General features: G+C 40.4%; 1 protein-coding gene across 3 annotated transcripts in view; it reads right to left on the bottom strand.

Moving 5' to 3' along the window:
- Positions 1-19,983, bottom strand: part of rb1cc1 (RB1-inducible coiled-coil 1) — a 168,494-nt gene that overhangs the window by 32,288 nt on the left and 116,223 nt on the right. For all 3 annotated transcript variants that reach the window (XM_055634081.1, XM_055634082.1, XM_055634083.1), the window contains exons 16-18: positions 18,516-18,624; positions 17,580-17,835; positions 13,521-13,572 (exon numbers count right to left, since the gene is read on the bottom strand). In XM_055634081.1, coding sequence (XP_055490056.1) covers positions 13,521-13,572; positions 17,580-17,835; positions 18,516-18,624 — 417 coding nt within the window. The remainder of the gene's footprint in view (positions 1-13,520; positions 13,573-17,579; positions 17,836-18,515; positions 18,625-19,983) is intronic.

The raw sequence follows: 19,983 nt of genomic DNA, 5'->3' as shown, positions 1-19,983 counted from the left end.
CATATGAATATAGCAAAAAGTAATGCTAGGTTAGAAATACAGTAATAGGACAAGGGTTACTTCTTATTTTCATATTTAGGATCATAATTGGCATGCGAGAATAAACCAGAGCACCTCGTGGAAACCCACAAGTTCATAAGAACAAATTGCAAATTCCAAACGAACAGCAGCAGAGGGCAAAAAATGAATTTGTGGCTGCTGGAGATGAAACTCCTCTGCATTACACAAGCAGACTCTGTCGCTCTTCATACACAGATATTAAAACTTAAGAGAGAGGTAACCTATCAATATTAATATTACATCTCAAAGACATAAAAAAATTGCAAATGGTAGTATCTCAAGCAAAAAAAAGAAAAATCAACTGCTGGAAGAACTCAGCAAGTCAAGCAGCATCTGCAGAGGTAGAGTGATGGAAGACATTTCAGGTCGAGATCATCCATGGCTACTGAAGTACACATGTTCAAGCTGTGAGATACTGAGACTGAAAATATTTAGAATACTACAACATGGGCTTATAGCCTTGAATAACAACACATTTGACGTGCTGAATAAATCACAATTGCTTGTTCGTAGAAAAAAAATGTCACAGCGTAAAGGTTTTTGCCATTACCAAGACTTTTCTTCAGATCATGTTTCACTGTGACAAAATTATGTAACTTACACTTTGTAACTATTTTAATGCTTACAACAAAATTGTTGCAACATTGAAGAATTAAAAAATCAAGGAGGTAGTCACATTGAACACTATAAAAGCGTTGCTGTTATGAGTTGTGAACAATCCAATTACATTATCTTTCAGTTTCACAGAAACTAGTCAGGTTTCCCCAAGTGTACCATCCACAACTGACCCATTAAAAGTTTCCTGAATGATTTTAGGAGAACATTTGCATACATATCCACGCACCACCCTTCAAGAATCACTCCACATAATTCTATTGGCAACCTTGCAGCTTTTTCCTATGTTTTATTTTTAATCAAATATCATCTATTGATTTCTTGTTTCATTTGTGCAGGTAAGCCATACATCCAACCCCACAACAGCTGTTCCATGTAGCAGTTGGAATAGGAATAAACATACGTGTTTTCCGTGAAGGTCGGAGAGAATCAGCAGCCAGAAGCAGCGAGAGCTAGTATTTGGCCGGAAAAGGCGATGATTTAAAAAGTGCGTCAAAGGCCCAGGTTCGAGTAATTTACAATTTAGCCCAAAGTAGTTGATTAGGTAACAGATAAAGAGGTGCAGCTGTAGCGGAGCGGCCTTGTTGAGTTGAAGGTGAGTAAAGTGTGAGTCTTCAGCGAGGAGACGACACTTGATGGCAATTTGTGATTTTTGTCCACTGAAGAAATGGCAGGCAAGTTGGTGCAGTGTGTTTCCTGCAGGATGCGGGAAGTCAGGAACATCGCTGGAGCTTCTGGAAACTCTACCTGCAGAAATTGCGTCCAGGTGCAGCTCCTGAATGAATGTGTTGGGGAACTAGAGAAGCAGCTGGATGACCTCAGTGCCATCCAGGAAAACGAGAGTTTCCTGGACTGGACCTGCAGTGAGGTTGTCATGCCAAGGATGCAGGAAGAGTAAAGATGGGTGACTGTGAGAAAGGGGAGTAAATGTGGAGTGCAGGAGACCCTGGTGGCTGTGCCAAATGAAACCAGGTACACCCTCTTGGGAGCTATCGGGGCAGACGGTGCTTCCATTCTGAGCGGCAGACAGGTCGGTGGCTCCAATCCTAACGATGGTACTCGACTGGCGAGACCCACGTCGGACATAGCCATAGTGGTGGGTGACTACATTGTCCAAAGTGCGGACTGGAGATTCTGTGGCGGCAGGCGAGATTCGAGGATGGTCTGTTGCCTCTCTGGTGCCAAGGATCAAGATGTCATGGACAGACCAGAACACCTGGTGAACAGCCGGAAGTTGTTATGCATTTGGGCACAAACGACGTAGGGAAGACGAGGAAGAAGGTTCTGCAACGTGAATTTAGAGAGTTAGGAAGACTGAAAAGCAGGGCTTCCAGGGTGGTTATCTCTGGATTGCTTCCTGTACCTCGTGCTGGTGAGGGTAGGAACAGGGAGATAGGGGATCTGAATGTGTGGCTGGAGGGCTGTTGCAGGGAGCGGGGATTTAGATTTATAGACCACTGGGATCTCTTCGGTTAGGGGTGACCTGTACAAAAGGGACGGGTTACACCTTAACAGGAGGGCGAGCAATATTCTTGCAGGCAGGTTTGCTAGTTCCACACGTGTTGGTTTAAACTATATAGGGGGGGGGGGGGGGGGGGGGAGAGGTTGAAAAATTGGGAGTGTAAAGATGGAGTTAAAGTGGAAGGGAGTACAGGAAAAGACTCCCAAGTTAATGGGAAGGAAAGTTCGAGAAGGGATAAGAGAAAAAGATCAGGGCCAATAGTGACCGGTGTGAGAGGGGAGGTAAATACCAAAGTTAAAGTGTTGTATATGAATACGCGAAGTATAAGAAATAAAGTGGAAGAGCTTGAGGCTCAGTTAGAAATTGGCAAGTATTATGTTGTGGGAATTACAGAGACATGGCTGCAAGAGGACCAGGGCTGGGAACTGAATATTGAGGGGTATCGAAAAGTCAGACAGGTGGGCAGTGGGGGTGGGGTAGCCCTGTTGCCAAGGAATGAAATTCAGTCCCTTGCAAAGGGTGACATAGAATCAGGAGATGTAGAGTAAGTATGGACAGAACTGAGGAGTTGCAAGGGTAAAATGACACTCATGGTAGTTATCTACATGCCCCCAAAACGTAGCCTGGATATAGGGTGCAGGCTGAATCAAGAGTTAAAATGGGCATGTTGTAAAGGTAATGCCACGGTGATTATGGGAGACTTCAACATGCAGGTAGACTGGGAAAATCAGGTTGGTACTGGATCCCAAGAAAGGGAGTTTGTGGAGAGCCTCCAGGATGGATTCTTCGAGCAGCTTGCACTGGAGCCTATCATGGAGAAGGCAATTCTGGATTTAGTATTGTGTAATGAACTTGATTTGATCAGGGTACTTTGATCCGGAAGTGGCGGCGCTGCCCAAGCAGCTGCGGCTCGCCTGCAGTCCGTCGTTCTTTTTCTTTTTTTGGGTTTTCTTTTGTCTTGTTGGACGAATGTTTTAGTTTATTTTTAGTTGTGTATGTGTGGGGGGCGGGGGAAACTTGTTTTAGTCTCTTCCTTCAGGGGGGATGAGACCTTTTCTTTGTCGTATTTCCGTCTCCGTCTGCGCTGAGGCCTAATCGACGAGCTGGCGGCCTCCAGCTGGGGCCGACCACAAGGCGCCGGAGGCAGAGCCAGGACTCACTATCGCGAAGCCGTCCGACCGGGCCTGTGGTGGCTCTGCAGCGGCGGCCCGACATCGGAGACTCGAAGGCTTCGGCCGCGGGCCCAGTGGACGACAACATCGGGAGCTCGCAGGTCCCAGGTTGGTGACTGATTCTCCGAAGCTCCCACAACAGCTTCTTCTGCTGGACTGGAGGGTGGCAGCTTCATCCATGGAGCCGCAGAGTTTGAATAATTTAGTTCAAACTAAAAGTTTGAATGACAATAAAGGATACTTTACTTTATACTTCAAGGTAAAGCAGCCATTAGGAGGTAGTGAACATAATATGATATGTTTTAATCTACAATTTGAGAGGGAGAGGGGAAAATCGGAAGTGTCAGTATCACAGCTGAGCAAAGGGGACAGTGGAGGCATGAGGGAGCAGCTGGCCAAAGTTGACTGGAAAGAGACCGTAGCAGGGATGACAGTGGAACAACAATGGCAGGTATTTTTGGGAATAATTCAGAGGATGCAGGTTAAAGACAGCATAAAAATAAAAGAGAAGAAATATAACATAGCAAAGATGAGCGGGAAGACAGAGGATTGGGAAACTTTTAAAGAGCAAAAGAAAACTAAAAAGGCAATACGGAGAGAAAAGATGAGGTGCGAAGGTAAGCTAGCCAAGAATATAAAGGAGGAGAGTAAAAGCTTCTTTAGGTATGTGAAGAGGAAAAAATTAGTTAAGACAAATGTGGGTCCCTTGAAGACAGAAACAGATTAATTTATTATGGGGACCAAGGAAATAGCAGACGAGTTGAACGAGTTGGATCTGTCTTCACTAAGGAAGACACAAACAATCTCCCAAATGTATGAGTGGCGAGAGGACCTAGGGCAGGGGTCGGCAACCTTGTTCTGCATAGGGGCCAGGACGCATGTCTGTGAGCGGATGGCGGGCCACATCTATCACGTGTACACATGGATGCCGCCCTGGATGACAGGCATCATATCACATGTTCACAGAAGGTAGACAAAAATGCTGGAGAAACTCCACAGGTGAGGCAGCCTCATGCAATCCTTGCATGTCTCACCCGCTGAGTTCCTCCAGCATTTTTTGTCTACCTTCAATTTTTCCAGCATCTGCAGTTCTTTCATAAACGTGTTCACAGAAGGTGCGTGGCCGTGCCGGCGGCTTTGCGCATGATGCGGTACAGCTAGAGCTCGGCCGTGCTCATGTTGACCGGCTGCTGTTCAGGGCGCACGGCCGCTGCTCGGGGCACCCGGGTGCTGCTGCTCTGGGCGCCGGGCCACTGCTGCTTTGGGCACCCGACGCGCTGGATGATTACATGAAAACATCTGCCTGCGGGCCGGATGATTTCGGGTTACGGGCCACATTCGGTCCGGGGGCCGTAGGTTGCCGATCCCTGACCTAGGATGTTGGAGGAACTGAGGGAAATTCACATTAGGCAGGAAATGGTGTTGGGTAGACTGATGAGTGAAGGCTGATAAACCCCCAGGGCCTGATGGTCTGCATCCCAGGGTACTTAAGTGGCTCTAGAAATCGTTGACGCATTGGTGATCATTTTCCAATGTTCTATAGATTCTGGATCAGTATTTTAAGAAAGGGGGGAGAAAAAACAGGGAATTATAGGCCAGTTAGCCTGACATTGGTGGTGGGGAAGATGCTGGAGTCAATTATAAACATAGAAACATAGAAATTAGGTGCAGTGGTAGGCCATTCGGCCCTTCAAGCCTGCACCGCCATTCAATATGATCATGGCTGATCATCCAACTCAGTATCCCGTACCTGCCTTCTCTCCATACCCCCTGATCCCCTTAGCCACAAGGGCCACATCTAACTCCCTCTTAAATATAGCCAATGAACTGGCCTCAACTACCCTCTGTGGCAGAGAGTTCCAGAGATTCACCACTCTCTGTGTGAAAAAAGATGAAATAACGGCACATTTGGATAGCAGTAACAGGATCGGTCCGAGTCAGTTTGGATTTACGAAGGGTAAATCATGCTTGACTAATCTTCTGGAATTTTTTGAGGATGTAACTAGGAAAATGGACAAGGGAAGGCCAGTGGATATAGTGTACCTGGACTTTCAGAAAGCCTTTGATAAGGTCCCACAAAGGAGACTAGTGGGCAAAATTAGAGCACATGGAATTGGGGGTAGAAAATTACCAATGGACATGGATAGAAAATTGGTTGGCAGACAGGAAACAAAGAGTAGGGATTAACGGGTCCATTTCAGAATGGAAGGCAGTGAATAGCGGGGTACCGCGAAGTTCAGTGCTGGGACCGCAGCTATTTACAATATACATTTAATTTCGATGAAGGGATTAAGAGTAACAATAATAAATTTGCCAATGACACAAAGCTGGGTGACAGTGTGAACTGTGAGGATGCTATGAGGATGCAGGGTGACTTGGACAGATTGGGTGAGTGGGCAGATGCATGGTAGATGCAGTTTAACATGGATAAAAATTAGGTTATCCACTTTGGTGGCAAGAACAGGAAGGCAGATTAACTGAGTGGTGTCATATTTGGAAAAGGGGAAGTACAACGAGATCTGGGGGTCCTTGATCATCAGTCACTGAAAGTAAGCATGCGGGTTCAGCAGGCAATGAAGAAAGCTAATTTGTTGGCCTTCATAACAAGAAGAGTTGAGTATAGGAGCAAAGAGGGCCTTCTGCAGTTGTAGAGCCCTAGTGAGACCACATCTGGAGTATTGTTTGCAGTTTTGGTCTCCAAATTTGAGGAAGAACATTCTTGCTATTGAGGGAGTGCAGCGTATGTTCACAAGGTTAATTCCCGGGATGGCGGGACTGTCATATGCTGAAAGACGAGCGACTGTGCTTGTATACACTAGAATTTAGAAGGATGCATGGGATTTATTGAATCATACAACATTATTAAGGGATTGGACACGCTAGAGACAGGATACATGTTCCCGATGTTGGGGGAGTCCTGAACCAGGGGTCATAGTTTAAGAATAAGGGGGAGGCCATTTAGAATGGAGATGAGGAAATACTTTTTAACCCACATTTGTGAATCTGTGGAATTCTCTGCCTCTGAAGGCAGTGGAGGCCAATTCTCTGGATGCTTTCTAGAGAGTTAGATGGAGATCTTAAAGATAGCTGAGTCAAAGGATATGGGGGGAAAAGGCAGGAACAGGGTACTGATTGTGGATGATCAACCATGATCACAGTGAATGGTGGTGCGGGCTTGAAGGGCCGAATGGCCCACTCCTGCACCTATTGTCTATTGTAATAGACCATAGATATTTCCATCCAATGTCCACTATTAGCAGGCCTTCACAATAATCTGTTGTGAACTAGTTCAGTACATGCAATTCATTGCATTTTATCGAGTGGAAACAAGTAATGTTGTTCATAAAAGCGAGACTGATCAGATATTCAAAGTGCAATATCTGGCAACTTTACAGAACAAATGATCTAAGCAACAAAAATGCTTTGATGTCTTTCATCTTCAGGAATTTCAAAATATTTTCATATCAAATGATTTAAGTTTGCTGTGCAATCACAAATGCCTGGGCAATTGGGGAGCCAATTATATAAAGCTTGCTTGCACACAGTAAATATGACCAGGGATAGAAAAGTGCAGCTGAGAAGACGTTAAGATTCATAGTCAGAGTAAACAATGTACATTTTGTACTCACCCCCCCCCCCCCCCACCAAATTCTCATGGAAAATTGACCGAATGATGTAGCATAAATACTTTAATGATCAAAAATACATCCTATCCCACCAGCAAGCAAAACACGCTGCACCTGTTGGAAACATAGACATAGAACATAGAAAATAGGTGCAGGAGTAGGCCATTCGGCCCTTCGAGCCTGCACTGCCATTCAATATTATCATGGCTGATGATCCAACTCAATATCCTGTACATGCCTTCTCTCCATACCCCCTGATCCCTTTAGCCACAAGGGCCACATCCAACTCCCTCTTAAATATAGCCAATGAACTGGCCTCAACTACCTTCTGTGGCAGAGAATTCCAGAGATTCACCACTCTCTGTGTGAAAAATGTTTTCCTCATCTCGGTCCTAAAAGATTTCCCCCTTATCCTTAAACTGTGACCCTTTGTTCTGGACTCCCCCAACATCGGGAACAATCTTCCTGCATCTAGCCTGTCCAACACCTTAAGTTTCTATAAGATCCCTCCTCAATCTTCTAAATTCTAGCGAGTACAAGCCGAGTCTATCCAGTCTTTCTTCATATGAAAGTCCTGACATCCCAGGAATCAGTCTGGTGAACCTTCTCTGTACTCCCTCTATGGCAAGAATGTCCTTCCTCCGATTAGGAGACCAAAACTGTACGCAATACTCCAGGTGTGGTCTCACCAAGACCCTGTACAACTGCAGTAGAACCTCCCTGCTCCTAAACTCAAATCCTTTTACGATGAATGCTAACATACCATTCGCCTTCTTCATTGCCTGCTGTACCTGCATGCCTACTTTTAATGACTGGTGTACCATGACACCCAGGTCTCTTTGCATCTCCCCCTTTCCTAATCGGCCACCATTCAGATAATAGTCTACTTTCCTGTTTCTGCCCCCAAAGTGGATAACCTCACATTTATCCACATTTTACTGCATCTGCCATGCATTTGCCCACTCACCCAGCCTATCCAAATCACCTTGCAGCCTCCTAGCATCCTCCACACAGCTAACACTGCCCCCCAGCTTCCTGTCATTCGTAAATTTGGAGATGTTGCATTCAATTCCCTCGTCCAAATCATTAATATATATATTGTAAATAGCTGGGGTCCCAGCACTGAGCCTTGCGGTACCCCACTAGTCACTGCCTGCCATTGTGAAAAGGACCCGTTTACTCCTACTCTTTGCTTCCTGTCTGCCAGCCAGTTCTCTATCCACATCAATACTGAACCCCCAATACCGTGTGCTTTAAGTTTGTATACTAATCTGTTATGTGGGACCTTGTCGAAAGCATTCTGAAAGTCCAGATATAACACATCCACTGGTTCTCCCTTATCCACTCTACTAGTTACATCCTCGAAAAATTCTATAAGATTCGTCAGACATGATTTACCTTTCATAAATCCATGCTGACTTTGTCCAATGATTTCACCACTTTCCAAATGTGCTGCTATCCCATCTTTAATAACTGATTCTAGCAGTTTCCCCACTACCGACGTTAGACTAACTGGTCTGCAATTCCCCGTTTTCTCTCTCCCTCCCTTTTTAAAAAGTGGGGTTACATTAGCTACCCTCCAATCCTCAGGAACTACTCCAGAATCTAAAAAGTTTTGAAAAATTATCACTAATGCATCCACTATTTCTGGGGCTACTTCCTTAAGTACTCTGGGATGCAGCCTATCTGGCCTTGGGGATTTATCGGCCTTTAATCCATTCAATTTACCTAACGCCACTTCCCGACTAACCTGGATTTCACTCAGTTCCTCCATCTCATTTGACCCCCAGTCCCCTGCTATTTCTGGCAGATTAGTTATTTCTTCCTTAGTGAAGACAGAACCAAAGTAGTTATTCAATTGGTCTGCCATGTTCCCCATGATCAATTCACCTGTTTCTGACTGCAAGGGACCTACATTTGTTTTAACTAATCTTTTTCTCTTCACCATTATATAGGCAGGTATGTGGCCCTTGGAATCCTTAACATAAAATCTATACCTTTGAAAACTTATGCAATTAGGTCAAACATGGATAAGGAAACAACTACCTGATTATAATTGTCAAATTGGCGCACCTCCATTTTGAACAACATTGGGAGACAGTATGGAAAGGTATGCAAGATGGAGGACTTCAGTGCGCATGTACAACCACAGGCTGAGCTGGTTAGAGGTAAACCTCTAACTTGAAGATAACATGAAGGTAAACCTCTAACTTGAAGATAACATGAAGGTTTTGTGTACTTAACATTGTCCTTAGCAATCTTTGGCAGAAGTGACTATAACACATAGTCTTTTAATCAGAGAGGGCACCCTTTACAGCACCACAAATCTGCTAAATGTGTTGAAACAATACAAATCTGGCATCAGACAGATGGACCATCAGCAGCAAAATCACAATCTGTAATACTGCGGTTCAGCAGACTCCTCACTTCACCATTAACATCAATAGACAATAAATTGACAATAGGTGCAGGAGTAGGCCATACGGCCCTTCAAACCAGCAATGCCAATCAATGTGATCATGGCTGATCATCCACAATCAGTACCCCGTTCATGCCTTCTCCCCATATCCCCTGACTCCGCTATCTTCAAGAGCCCTATCTAGCTCTCTTGAAAGTTTCCAGAGAACCAGTCTCCACCGCCCTCTGAGGCAGAGAATTCCACAGACTCACAACTCTCTGTGTGAAAAAGTGTTTCTTTATCTCCGTTCTAAATGGCTTACCCCTTATTCTTAAACTGTGGCCCCTGGTTCTGGACTCCCCCAACATCGGGAACATGTTTCCTGGGACGAACTCTTGCTCAACGATAAGTGCAGTATCAGATAAAAGCTCAGTAACCAGGGCTGAACCTTCCTGGTGGACAATAGTTCCTAAGAAGGCTTTGGAAATTTGGCATGTCCGCAACAACCCTCACCAACCTCTACAGATGCGCCGTAGAAAGCATTTTTTTGGGATGTATCACAGCTTGGTTTGGAAAACAGCTCCATCTAAGACTGCAAGAAATTGCAGCGTATTGTGGACGCAGCCCAGACCATCACACAAACCAACCTCCATTCCATTGACTCGATTTATAAAAATCCATTGCCTCGTCAAGGCCAGCAGCATAATCAAGGCAAATCGCACCCAGGCCACTTCCTCTTCAATCGGGCCAAAGTTGGAGAAGTGTGGAAACGCACACCTCCAAATTCAGGGACAGTTTCCTCCCAGCTGTAATCAAGCAATTGAACCATCCTACCGTAACCAGAGAGCAGTCCTGAACTGCTATCTACCTCATCGGGGACCCTCGGACTATCTTTGATCGGACCTTATTGGCATTATCTTGCACTAAACATTATTCCCTTATCATGTATCTGTACACTGCGAATGGCTCAATTGTAATCATGCATTGTTTTTCCACTGGCTGGTTCGCACACAACAAAAGCCAAGTTAGATTTAGCTCTTAGGGCTAAGGGGATCAAGGGATATGGGGAGAAAGCAGAAAAGGGGTACTGATTTTGGATGATCAGCCATAATCTTATTGAATGGCCGTGCTGGTTCAGAGGGAGGAATGGCCGACCTGCGCCTGTTTTGTATGTTTCAATGTTTTCACTATACCTCGGTACACGTGACAATAAACTAAACTAAATAGTGCCCTGGGTAACATTGTGTAGCAAAGGAACCTTGGAATACAAGTACACAGTTCCCGGACAGTGCTGGCACAGGTACAGTGCCCTTCATAACGTTTGGGACGAAGACCCATCATTTATTTATTTGCCTCTGTACTCCACAATTTGAGATTTGTAATTTAAAAAATCACATGTGGTTAAAGTGCACTTTGTCAGATTTATTAAAAGAGTATTTTCACCAGTAATTTCTACATGGTGAAAACAAAATGTATAAAAATTGCCTCTATTAAAATCTGACAATGTGCACTTTATTTAATTTGTGATTTTTTCTATTACAGATCTCAATTTGTGGAGTACAGAGCCAAATAAATAAATGATGGGGTTTTGTCCCTAACATTATGGAGGGCACTGTATATAATAATCCGAGGCGACCCTTTCAGGATACAAAGAAAAATAATTGAAAATAAACTGCAGATGTTGGAAATTTAAACCAAAATCAGACAATGTTGAAAAAGGCTCAGCCAATCAGGCAGCATCTGGAAAAAAGAAACAATTAATGTTTCAGATAAAATAGACTTTATCTATCTGGATAACTTTACACAAATGGCACCTGAAGCTAGAATGATTGCTAATTTTAATTGTAACACAAATATATATTGACTAGACCAAGTGTTCCGCCAACGTGCGGTTGTGTGTGGGGGGGTAGTTGACCCGCTGAATTATTTGCAGCATTTTGTGTCTACCTTTGATGTAAACTAGCATTTGAAGTTTCCTCTTGCACAATGTACGATCAGACCCCCTCCCCCATTGAACCATCTAAACATTGATAGATTTCAATATCAGTATAACATGAACACAGTATGTTTTAATTTGCCATGGTTATGGAACAGATCTTTGAAAAAGTCTTTATCATACACCTTATAAGATCTTAATAAAAGTGGTTCATCAGCCTTTCAGTGAAATTAGAATAAGCACTAATTTCTAGCCTTGCCAACATCCACACTTGCAGTAAATGAATAAACAACCAAATCCCGAGGTGAAAGAACCAATAGATATACATTTATAATTTTAAATGTAATTTCTGGTTGGAAAAATTGAACCAAAAATATCAGCTTTTTCACATTCCTCCCTATATTCATATAATAATGTGTCATAAACGCCAAGGATTAACAACCAGGGCAAAATTATCTGTCAAGATGATAGAGGCATATTTTAGTCTTGAGGTTTTTCTTTAACAGCAATCCTTCCAAATAATTGCCTGCTTATGATAAATAGCCCACTAATTTGTAATGCTTTCTATTATTTTTATTCTCTAACCAAAGAGAGATGTGCTTAAATGCCATAAAACATACTGTGGAAATATATTCAACATACCATTAATGCATTCTAAAATTAAACTCAAATTAAAATTGATGCATTCTAAAATTAAACTGCAAAATATTTAAGTGTTTGAGCAGATAAGTATATGTAAATAACGTGCAAAATTGTATCATGCAGAAATCCCTAGAACAAAGTTAATGATAGCTACACACAAAATCAAAATGAACAAGAAAATGACACCGTGTTATTTACTCATTTCCTTGTTTTAAAGATGGGATACATTTTATATAATCCCAGTGATTAATCCATATTTCAAAGATTATAAATATAAATTATTATTTTTTAAAATTCATGATACTGTCTTTGAAGGAAATTTCATAAAGTTAACAAGTGTTAAAACCTTTCATGTGAAGTACAATGATCTGTTCTATATTAAAACCATATTCGAATAAACCTGTAACAAAATGTTACACAAATGTACATTACTCCAACACAAATGACATAGTTAAATAATTTATTATCCATTTATGTAATAACTTACACACTTAAATTCCAAAGCTCCACAAATTCACATAATCAAGTTACTATGAAGATGCAGGGCTAGGAAGTGCAATCAGTCTGTCTATAGCGATCCAGTTAGCCAAATTAGGCAATGCAATCCCATGTCATTTTTGTTATATTTGCTACTTTGACCTATATTTAGCATTGACGTTAGAAAATGCGGAATTTAACACTAATCGTTAATTTATGAATACTTTCCCATGATTCATCATTAAAAATTAATGCATCAGGGAATCAAAAGAAATACGGATTTCAAAATGTGAGATATTTAAAATCTTGCAGATTACTTGAATACGATTTTGGAGGCATTCATTGCAGGGAAATGGAATTGGCAATTGCACACATACAGCAAATGAACAAAGGAAAACAAAGAAAAGTAGAGCAAATGAGGGTCAGGCAGCATCTGTGGAAGAAAATGGATGATTGATGTTTTGAGTCAAGACCCTTCACCTTGACAGAGAAAAATGAAGTAGCAGTATAAAGAGGAGGTGAAAAGTGTGGGGCAAAAGTAAGAAAGGGATAGGTACATAAAGGATAAATGTCAGATATGGAAGGGAAGGTTGGAGATTGCAGAAGCGGCTAGGAGATAAGTGGAGAACAAATGACTTCAGATTCTGCAATCTGATAGAAAAGGAAGGTGAAGAGTGGAATTGAATGAAAGGTGGTGGCAGATGGGAGCATTCAGTAAATCTGCTTTTTCTGTTTAAATAATTAATCTGGACTCTGTGTGGACGTTTTTTTCTAATCCCGAATAGAATGGTTGATACTCAACAGAATTGGTAGAAATTCTCTCATTTAAAAGATGGCACATTCTTGCAAGCCCTCAATACTACACTGTAGAATTAGAAAAGATAACATTCTCAAGTGAGGCACAATTTAAAACCATGACATCTGATCCGAGACAAATATGCTAAGCTAGTACACAAATCTCATTGGAACCACAAGAGCAAATTGTGCTTTGTTCAGTGTCTTGACCACCAGTGTGCCATACATAAAAGACCAAATTGTTGGTGATCCCACTCAAGTTACTCCAACATCATGATTTAAATATCTCTGCCCTATGAATTTAGCTGTACTCTACTAAATAAAAACATACACTTACTCTTTCCAAAATCATAATCCTGTGTTTTTCTTCTGACATGTGGACGGTTTCGCTGGAATAAAGTAAATAGATACTTAATTAGACCACTGAATTTTTTAGACCAGTTTCCAGCTAACAAATTTCAAAGAGTTACATAGACTACTTTCTTTGTAGAACCTTTTGATGATCCCTTTAAAAATGAGCATAGACAAGGGTAAGTTTGGGGGTGGCAGAGGAAATGTCCCAGGAGGAAGGGAAGAAATACAGTAAAATAATAAATGCGGTACAACATGAACAAAGGAGAGTGTAATAGATTAAAGCATTGATATAAAGCAAAAACTAAAAAGGAAATACATTGGATTCTCAATTTACTTCATATCTAGTGGGACAAAGTTAAACAGAGTATAGCAGTGCATTAATGAACAAAGTCAGTTCATGGAAAAGAATAGAAAAGGCATGACTGAAGGTGATGTATCCAAATGCACCTAGTCGTTGAGTCATAAAGTGATGCAGTGTGGAAACAGGCCCTTTGGCTCAACTTGCCCACACCAGCCAACATGTCCTAGCTACACTACTCCCACCTGACAGCATTTGGTCCATTTCCCTCCAAACCTGTCCTATCCAAGTACCTGTCTGACTGTTGGGATAGTCCCTGCCGCAAGTATCTCCTCTGGCAGCATGTTCCATACATCCACCCCACTTTGTGTGAAAAAGTTACCCCTCAGATTCCTATTAAACATTTTCCCCACAACAAATCTTATTGTTTTATGACCTGTTAGATTCCTATTAAATCTTTTCCCCATATCTTTTAGTCCTCAACAAAAAAAATGTGAACTAATAGGACAAAAAGAGATGTGATAAATAATGGCGGTAATAAGGAATGATCCTTCAGAGTAGGACAGGAAGGACCCCATATGCAGACATAAATGGTGACACCAAAAGCACTGGTTAAAGGGCTCCCCTCGTAGCAAATCATTAACCCATAAACTTTCTAAAGCAAAATGGTTTTAAAGAAATATTCCTGAATTCTCAAGTGCACACTCCAAATAATCAACATCTCCATTAGAGACTCATTACAGCTTTTCAAGGAAGTCAAAATGCATTGTTAGATTAAAAACCTTTTGCTCTTCTCATAAACATTATAGTAGGTATGTTACAAAACCTACCTGAATCGTCGTTGAGAATCTGCCCCAGGCCGTGAGGCGCGATTTTGGCGCTGTTTAGAGGGGGCGGGTTTAAAACGCGATTTTTACTAGGCTGTTGCAATCGAAAATGTTCAGCCTAGTAAATCATTAGCCGAAAATCGCTGAAAGACCCCGTCGCAAAAGGTATTATTAGTTTTTATGGCCTTGTATAATAGTTATAGTAGTTTAAAAATCACTCTCTAAACCCGCGACCTCTCGCAGCCCCAGGGTTTTATAAAGCAAACAATTAAAGGTATGTACCTTATTTTTACATTAAAAGGGGCTTCTTAAGAACCCTGTATATAAAGTTTACTATAGCGAGTAGCTCATTTTGGGCTCTTTATATCCCGCAGTATTTTTCTGGGCATTTGAGGGCACAAATCCAGCGCAATGTGAACGTTCTAAACCAGCGCGTTCACAGGAACCCACTAGAAAGCCAATTCAAAATGGACTTTAATTTACAGCAATTGAACACTAAATTCCTTCCATTTGGCCTATAAATTGATGTAAATGAGATTTAAAAATCATGTTTTATTGTTAATTATTTGTGAATATTATTTGGACACTTAGGCTATTTAAAAATGTTAATCATTTATTAAGAAATGGATAGATGTTTAGATCTAGTAATTGAAGTTTGAAATTAGCTACAATTGGGTAACTAACTAATTATATGCTTTAATTTCAGGTCATCCAAGTAAGATTATTTTATATTTGTTTCAGAATGCTTCAATCTATGATAACTGAAAATTTCATTCAGTTCTCTTAATTTTTAAGAAGGTTATGGGCTTTTGACTGTCCATGATCACAGCTTTTTTGTTATGTCCATAGAAAATCAATAGGGAACAAGATGCTAATTTCCGAGTATGAAAATGGCCATAACTTTTATATTACTTGAGATATGAAAGTGAATTAGGTGTCAAATTAAACTTATTGTTATGCTTTATCTGATGGGATAAATTGCAGACTTGATTTTTTAAATCTCAAAATTTTGTAATATTGCTAATTATAGGTCAGGGGATTAAGAAATGTTTAGGAAGCCGTAACTAATGATCACCAGAAGGTAACTTAGAAATAAATATTTGAAGATCACAAAAGATTCAAAATTATATTAAAAGAATGGCAAGAATAATTGTGGGTCCCAGTGACCCAAGGGTAGGAACAATTATAGGTAGGAATAAAGAAATGGCCAATGCATTAAATAGCCAAAGCATTAAACATAGTTTATTTCTCCTCATCGCAGAAGAAGAATTGGAAATGTTTGAATAAAAATCAGTAATATTACTTTTTAGAATGTACTAAAAAATATAACACAACAAAAATCATTCAAGTCCCTTGGCCCTGATAAACTAAATTGCGGGTTCTAAAAGATCAGGTTGCAGGGACAGTGGATGCAATCATAATGATGTTTCTAAAAGCTTGCACATTCTGGAACAGGTCATAAAGTACCAAACATAACACTTCCTTATAGGAGAAGAGAGGAATTAGATGGAACTGAAGATTGGTTAGCCTAACATCTTTGTCTGGAGAAGTAAATGTGCCACCAGCACTCTTAGAAAATCATAATATTATTTGGCAGAGTCAACATAATTTAATAAACAGAAAATATTTTTGGTAAAGTAAACAACATTTTGAGGTAACACATATAAGGGGAAAAACAATAGCAGTGCTGGAAACCTGGGTTTGATGCTGACTGGAGGTGCTGTATGTACGGAGTTTGTACATTATCGTGGATTTCCTCCGAGAGCTTTGGTTTCCTCCCAGACTCCAAAGACGTACAGGTTTGTACGTAAATTGGTTTGGTTTCGCTGGTTGGTGTAAACTCGGTGGGTCGAAGGGCCTGTTTCCATCCAGTATCTCTAAACTAAACTAAAGGTAACGACGCTAGATTTTCAAAAGACACTTGACAGGATACCACACCAATAGTTATTATAAGAAATGTTTATGGGGTTGAGGTTAGAACGGGTGGAAAATTGGTTAAAGGACAGAACACTAGTTTGAATAAATATCTTGTTCTCTGTTGTAAGGTTCTGTATGTACAGTGGCACAGGAATCATTGCAGAGACTTCAGCTAGTTACGATTGTTATTAATGACCAAGATAAAGATACAATGTTCTCAGCTAGAATTTTAACTCTTCCAAGAAGCTTATTCAGGTCCTGGTAAATGAATTCACCCTAACCCAAGAAGAGCTTCTCACCTTCAAGAAGGGGCAACCTGAGTTAGTTAGGAACTAACTCTTGAGCTAGGTAGACAAGATGGTTATACATGCTTACAGCACCAAACAGCTAATTTTTGGGGTGCACTAGTGCACGTGCATCCTTCCTTTTTCTGTCATTCCAAGTACCAGAAATCCAAGCTCCCATTATTTCTTATATTTTCAAAAGGGCTTTGCAGTTTTTAGAAACTATGGGGATTCGTCAGCTTTTTAATTATCAAATTCAAAGGATACCAACGGTTATGACTAAGAGTGGCAAGCCAAGCAAAGGACATATTTCTTCCAAGTACGCAAGAATAATTGAATATTGGAAAATAGGTGTCGAGAAACTTGAGGTAACATTTTCTCAGAAGATACCTTGCTGCTAATCTAAAAAAAAATTAAGAATAAGATGCAATTAGGCCTATAAATGCTAAATATAATTGATTGAAACAGCAGATTACGATCCCAGACTATTCCAAACTTATTCCAGGCTGAGCTGGTGAAATAATGTTCTCCTGTAATGGAGAAGTAATTCAACTCCCATAAAGAATGCAGAGCTCATCATTTAAGAAAATATGAATTTGCACTGGTTTAATCATCTAATTATTGATTTCATGACCACAAAAACGGTTTCTTTCAAATTGGAATAAAGTGCTTATTATCCACATTAATTAAATATAGTTTTCCTGGTGGCTACTTACTGTACAGTCATGGTGCTTGCCTCCATTGCAGAGTCAACTCTTCCATCTTCTCCAACTGTAGTGAGAGTCGCTAATCTTTCTGAGTCGCATGGAACGTCAGTCCCAGAGATGGTTGAAGCTTCAGCTCCAGAAAGCCCAGTTGAGGAAAAACCCGAACAAACTAGAACATTACTCCGTAATCGGCTGAATTCTTCATCAAGCTTTTTCTTTTCTTGTAACAGAGTGGCTCTGTCTGCAGAGAGGGTTTCTATCAAAACTGAACAGGAGATAAACTTGATCATTCAAGCAGAATATTCTGAATGGTTAAAAAAACAAACAAATATGCCAGACTGATGTGGCATTAGTCTGTTGCAGTTATGAATTCCTTGTATTCTTGCAATTTTCAATAATTTAAGCAACATCGACATTTCTCAATGGAAATTAATATGCAGACAAATGAGCATGCAGACCTTGAAAAAGTTATGAAACATAAAAGATCATAGAATTATAATATTATAACAGTGTTTACTGATACCACTTTTGTTTACTGAAACTAGGCTTGATGAAACACAATATTCAAGGCCTACTCGCAAGGGCATGTGGGACAGATTTTTCTCTATGCACATGCAAGCAATAAATGCAGAACAATTGGGCAGCTAACGTGAAGAGGAAAAAGATCATTAACAAATTTGACTAAAAAGTGAGTGTCTTTTACACATTTAAGTTGGCTTCTCCAAGCAAATAGTGGTGAGAATCTGACTTTAATAGCTGTTTGACAATACGGATCTACATGTTCAACTGAATTTCTTTCCTTCTACCTCTTATTAAATTCCAGTAGTCTCTTACCAATTATAAGAGTTTATAGATGTGTGAAAATCAACCAAAATGTCACTGATCCAAACGTCTAATTCAGACATGTAGCAAATTAAAAGTTTGTGATTTAGTCTTCTGACTTACCTCTATCTTTTTCCTGTTGTTGAGTTAGTTTATTCAATTTGTCAGTCAGGTCATTTATAATTTGTTCTTTCTTTATTTTTTCCCTAGTTAAAACGGTGTTGAAATTAGTCTGTAAAATAAATCATTAGAATAGGTTAATGAAACTCTCTAATGTCATCACATCAATGACTCATCTGTGCAATAATTTTGATAGTAAGTGTAATCAGTTTCTACAGTTAACATAATGTTTGTATTCAAAAATAAAATTAAAAGTTGTGTAGAAACAAGGAACTGCAGATACCGATTTCCAAGAAATTGTACTGGAATGCAAAAAAATTAAAGCTGTGCCAACAGGAGTGCAAGAAAGGCACACTCTTATCTTTAGGATATCAGACACAAAACAAAAATCAAAAGTCCAATCTCCCTACTCAGAACTATGACCATATTTACCAATGTAAATAAAGTACAAGCTTGTGCTAATGGTTTATTCCATGCACTAACATCCAAAATATGCAGGACTTGCTGAAATTTAAGTATTTGATACTATCATCTCACATTTTTTTTTGATAATTAACAGAGGGAAAAGCTTTGGATTGGATTTAACTTGGTTTCAAGTCTCATTTAGAAATGCAATATTGCACATACATCAGTAAGGAATAAAGCCCATATTCACAAGCCAATTGGTTTTAATGATGCACACAGACTGCTGGCTGCAATCAACGAACCTTTGGCCAGGAGTCTAATTTCACAGCCCAATTACGTTCCACTTCTCACGAGGCAGAGAAAAGTCATCCCTGCAACTTCAGAGTTGCTAACTTAATACTAACATTTTCTAGGACTGTGTTTCACAAGTTTAAGTTTAGTAGATTATTGATTTCCTGATGTGTTTGAAAAAAAATGTCAGCCCACTGGTAATTGCTGCAGGTGCACATTCACCATTATCCCTTAAACTTAATTCCAAGGAGCTAATGAGACCCCAGTAATCTTTATGTAATTCACATTCTGTACTATTACTAGTCATTTTATAACTAATGGCATTGCTGATAGCTACAGCCAAAAAATTTGAATATCCTCCATGACGGGCCAATGAATATATTCACCTTGCCTGATTGACTATTATCAGACTATCAAACCAACCTCTCTAAAAATAAGGAGGATTCCCAAGCTCCCAATGTGGCCCGTTTCAGCCCATGCACTTTTTTTTTTAAACAAACTCTGCACGTGCTCTGCAGCTATAACACTATATTCTGCAACTGAATGGCAGAATAAAGGGAAATTTGTATGCTACTCAAACTAGAATTGATGAAAATAGAAATAAGAGGGCTGAAGGTCTGGAGGAGATATTGGTAGACCCATAGCATCTAATCACATGATACTCTGGCAACCCTGCAATTTCCTTCATTGGAACTGGCATAATTAAAAGGTGAAACAAAATGCATATGAATGGAAGTGGGTGAGGAGGAAGGGACAAAACAAGAATTCAGATACA

Source organism: Leucoraja erinacea, chromosome 4 (genome assembly GCF_028641065.1).
Source record: "Leucoraja erinacea ecotype New England chromosome 4, Leri_hhj_1, whole genome shotgun sequence".
Lineage (NCBI taxonomy): Eukaryota > Metazoa > Chordata > Chondrichthyes > Rajiformes > Rajidae > Leucoraja > Leucoraja erinaceus.
This window is presented reverse-complemented; position numbering and strand designations above follow the sequence as displayed.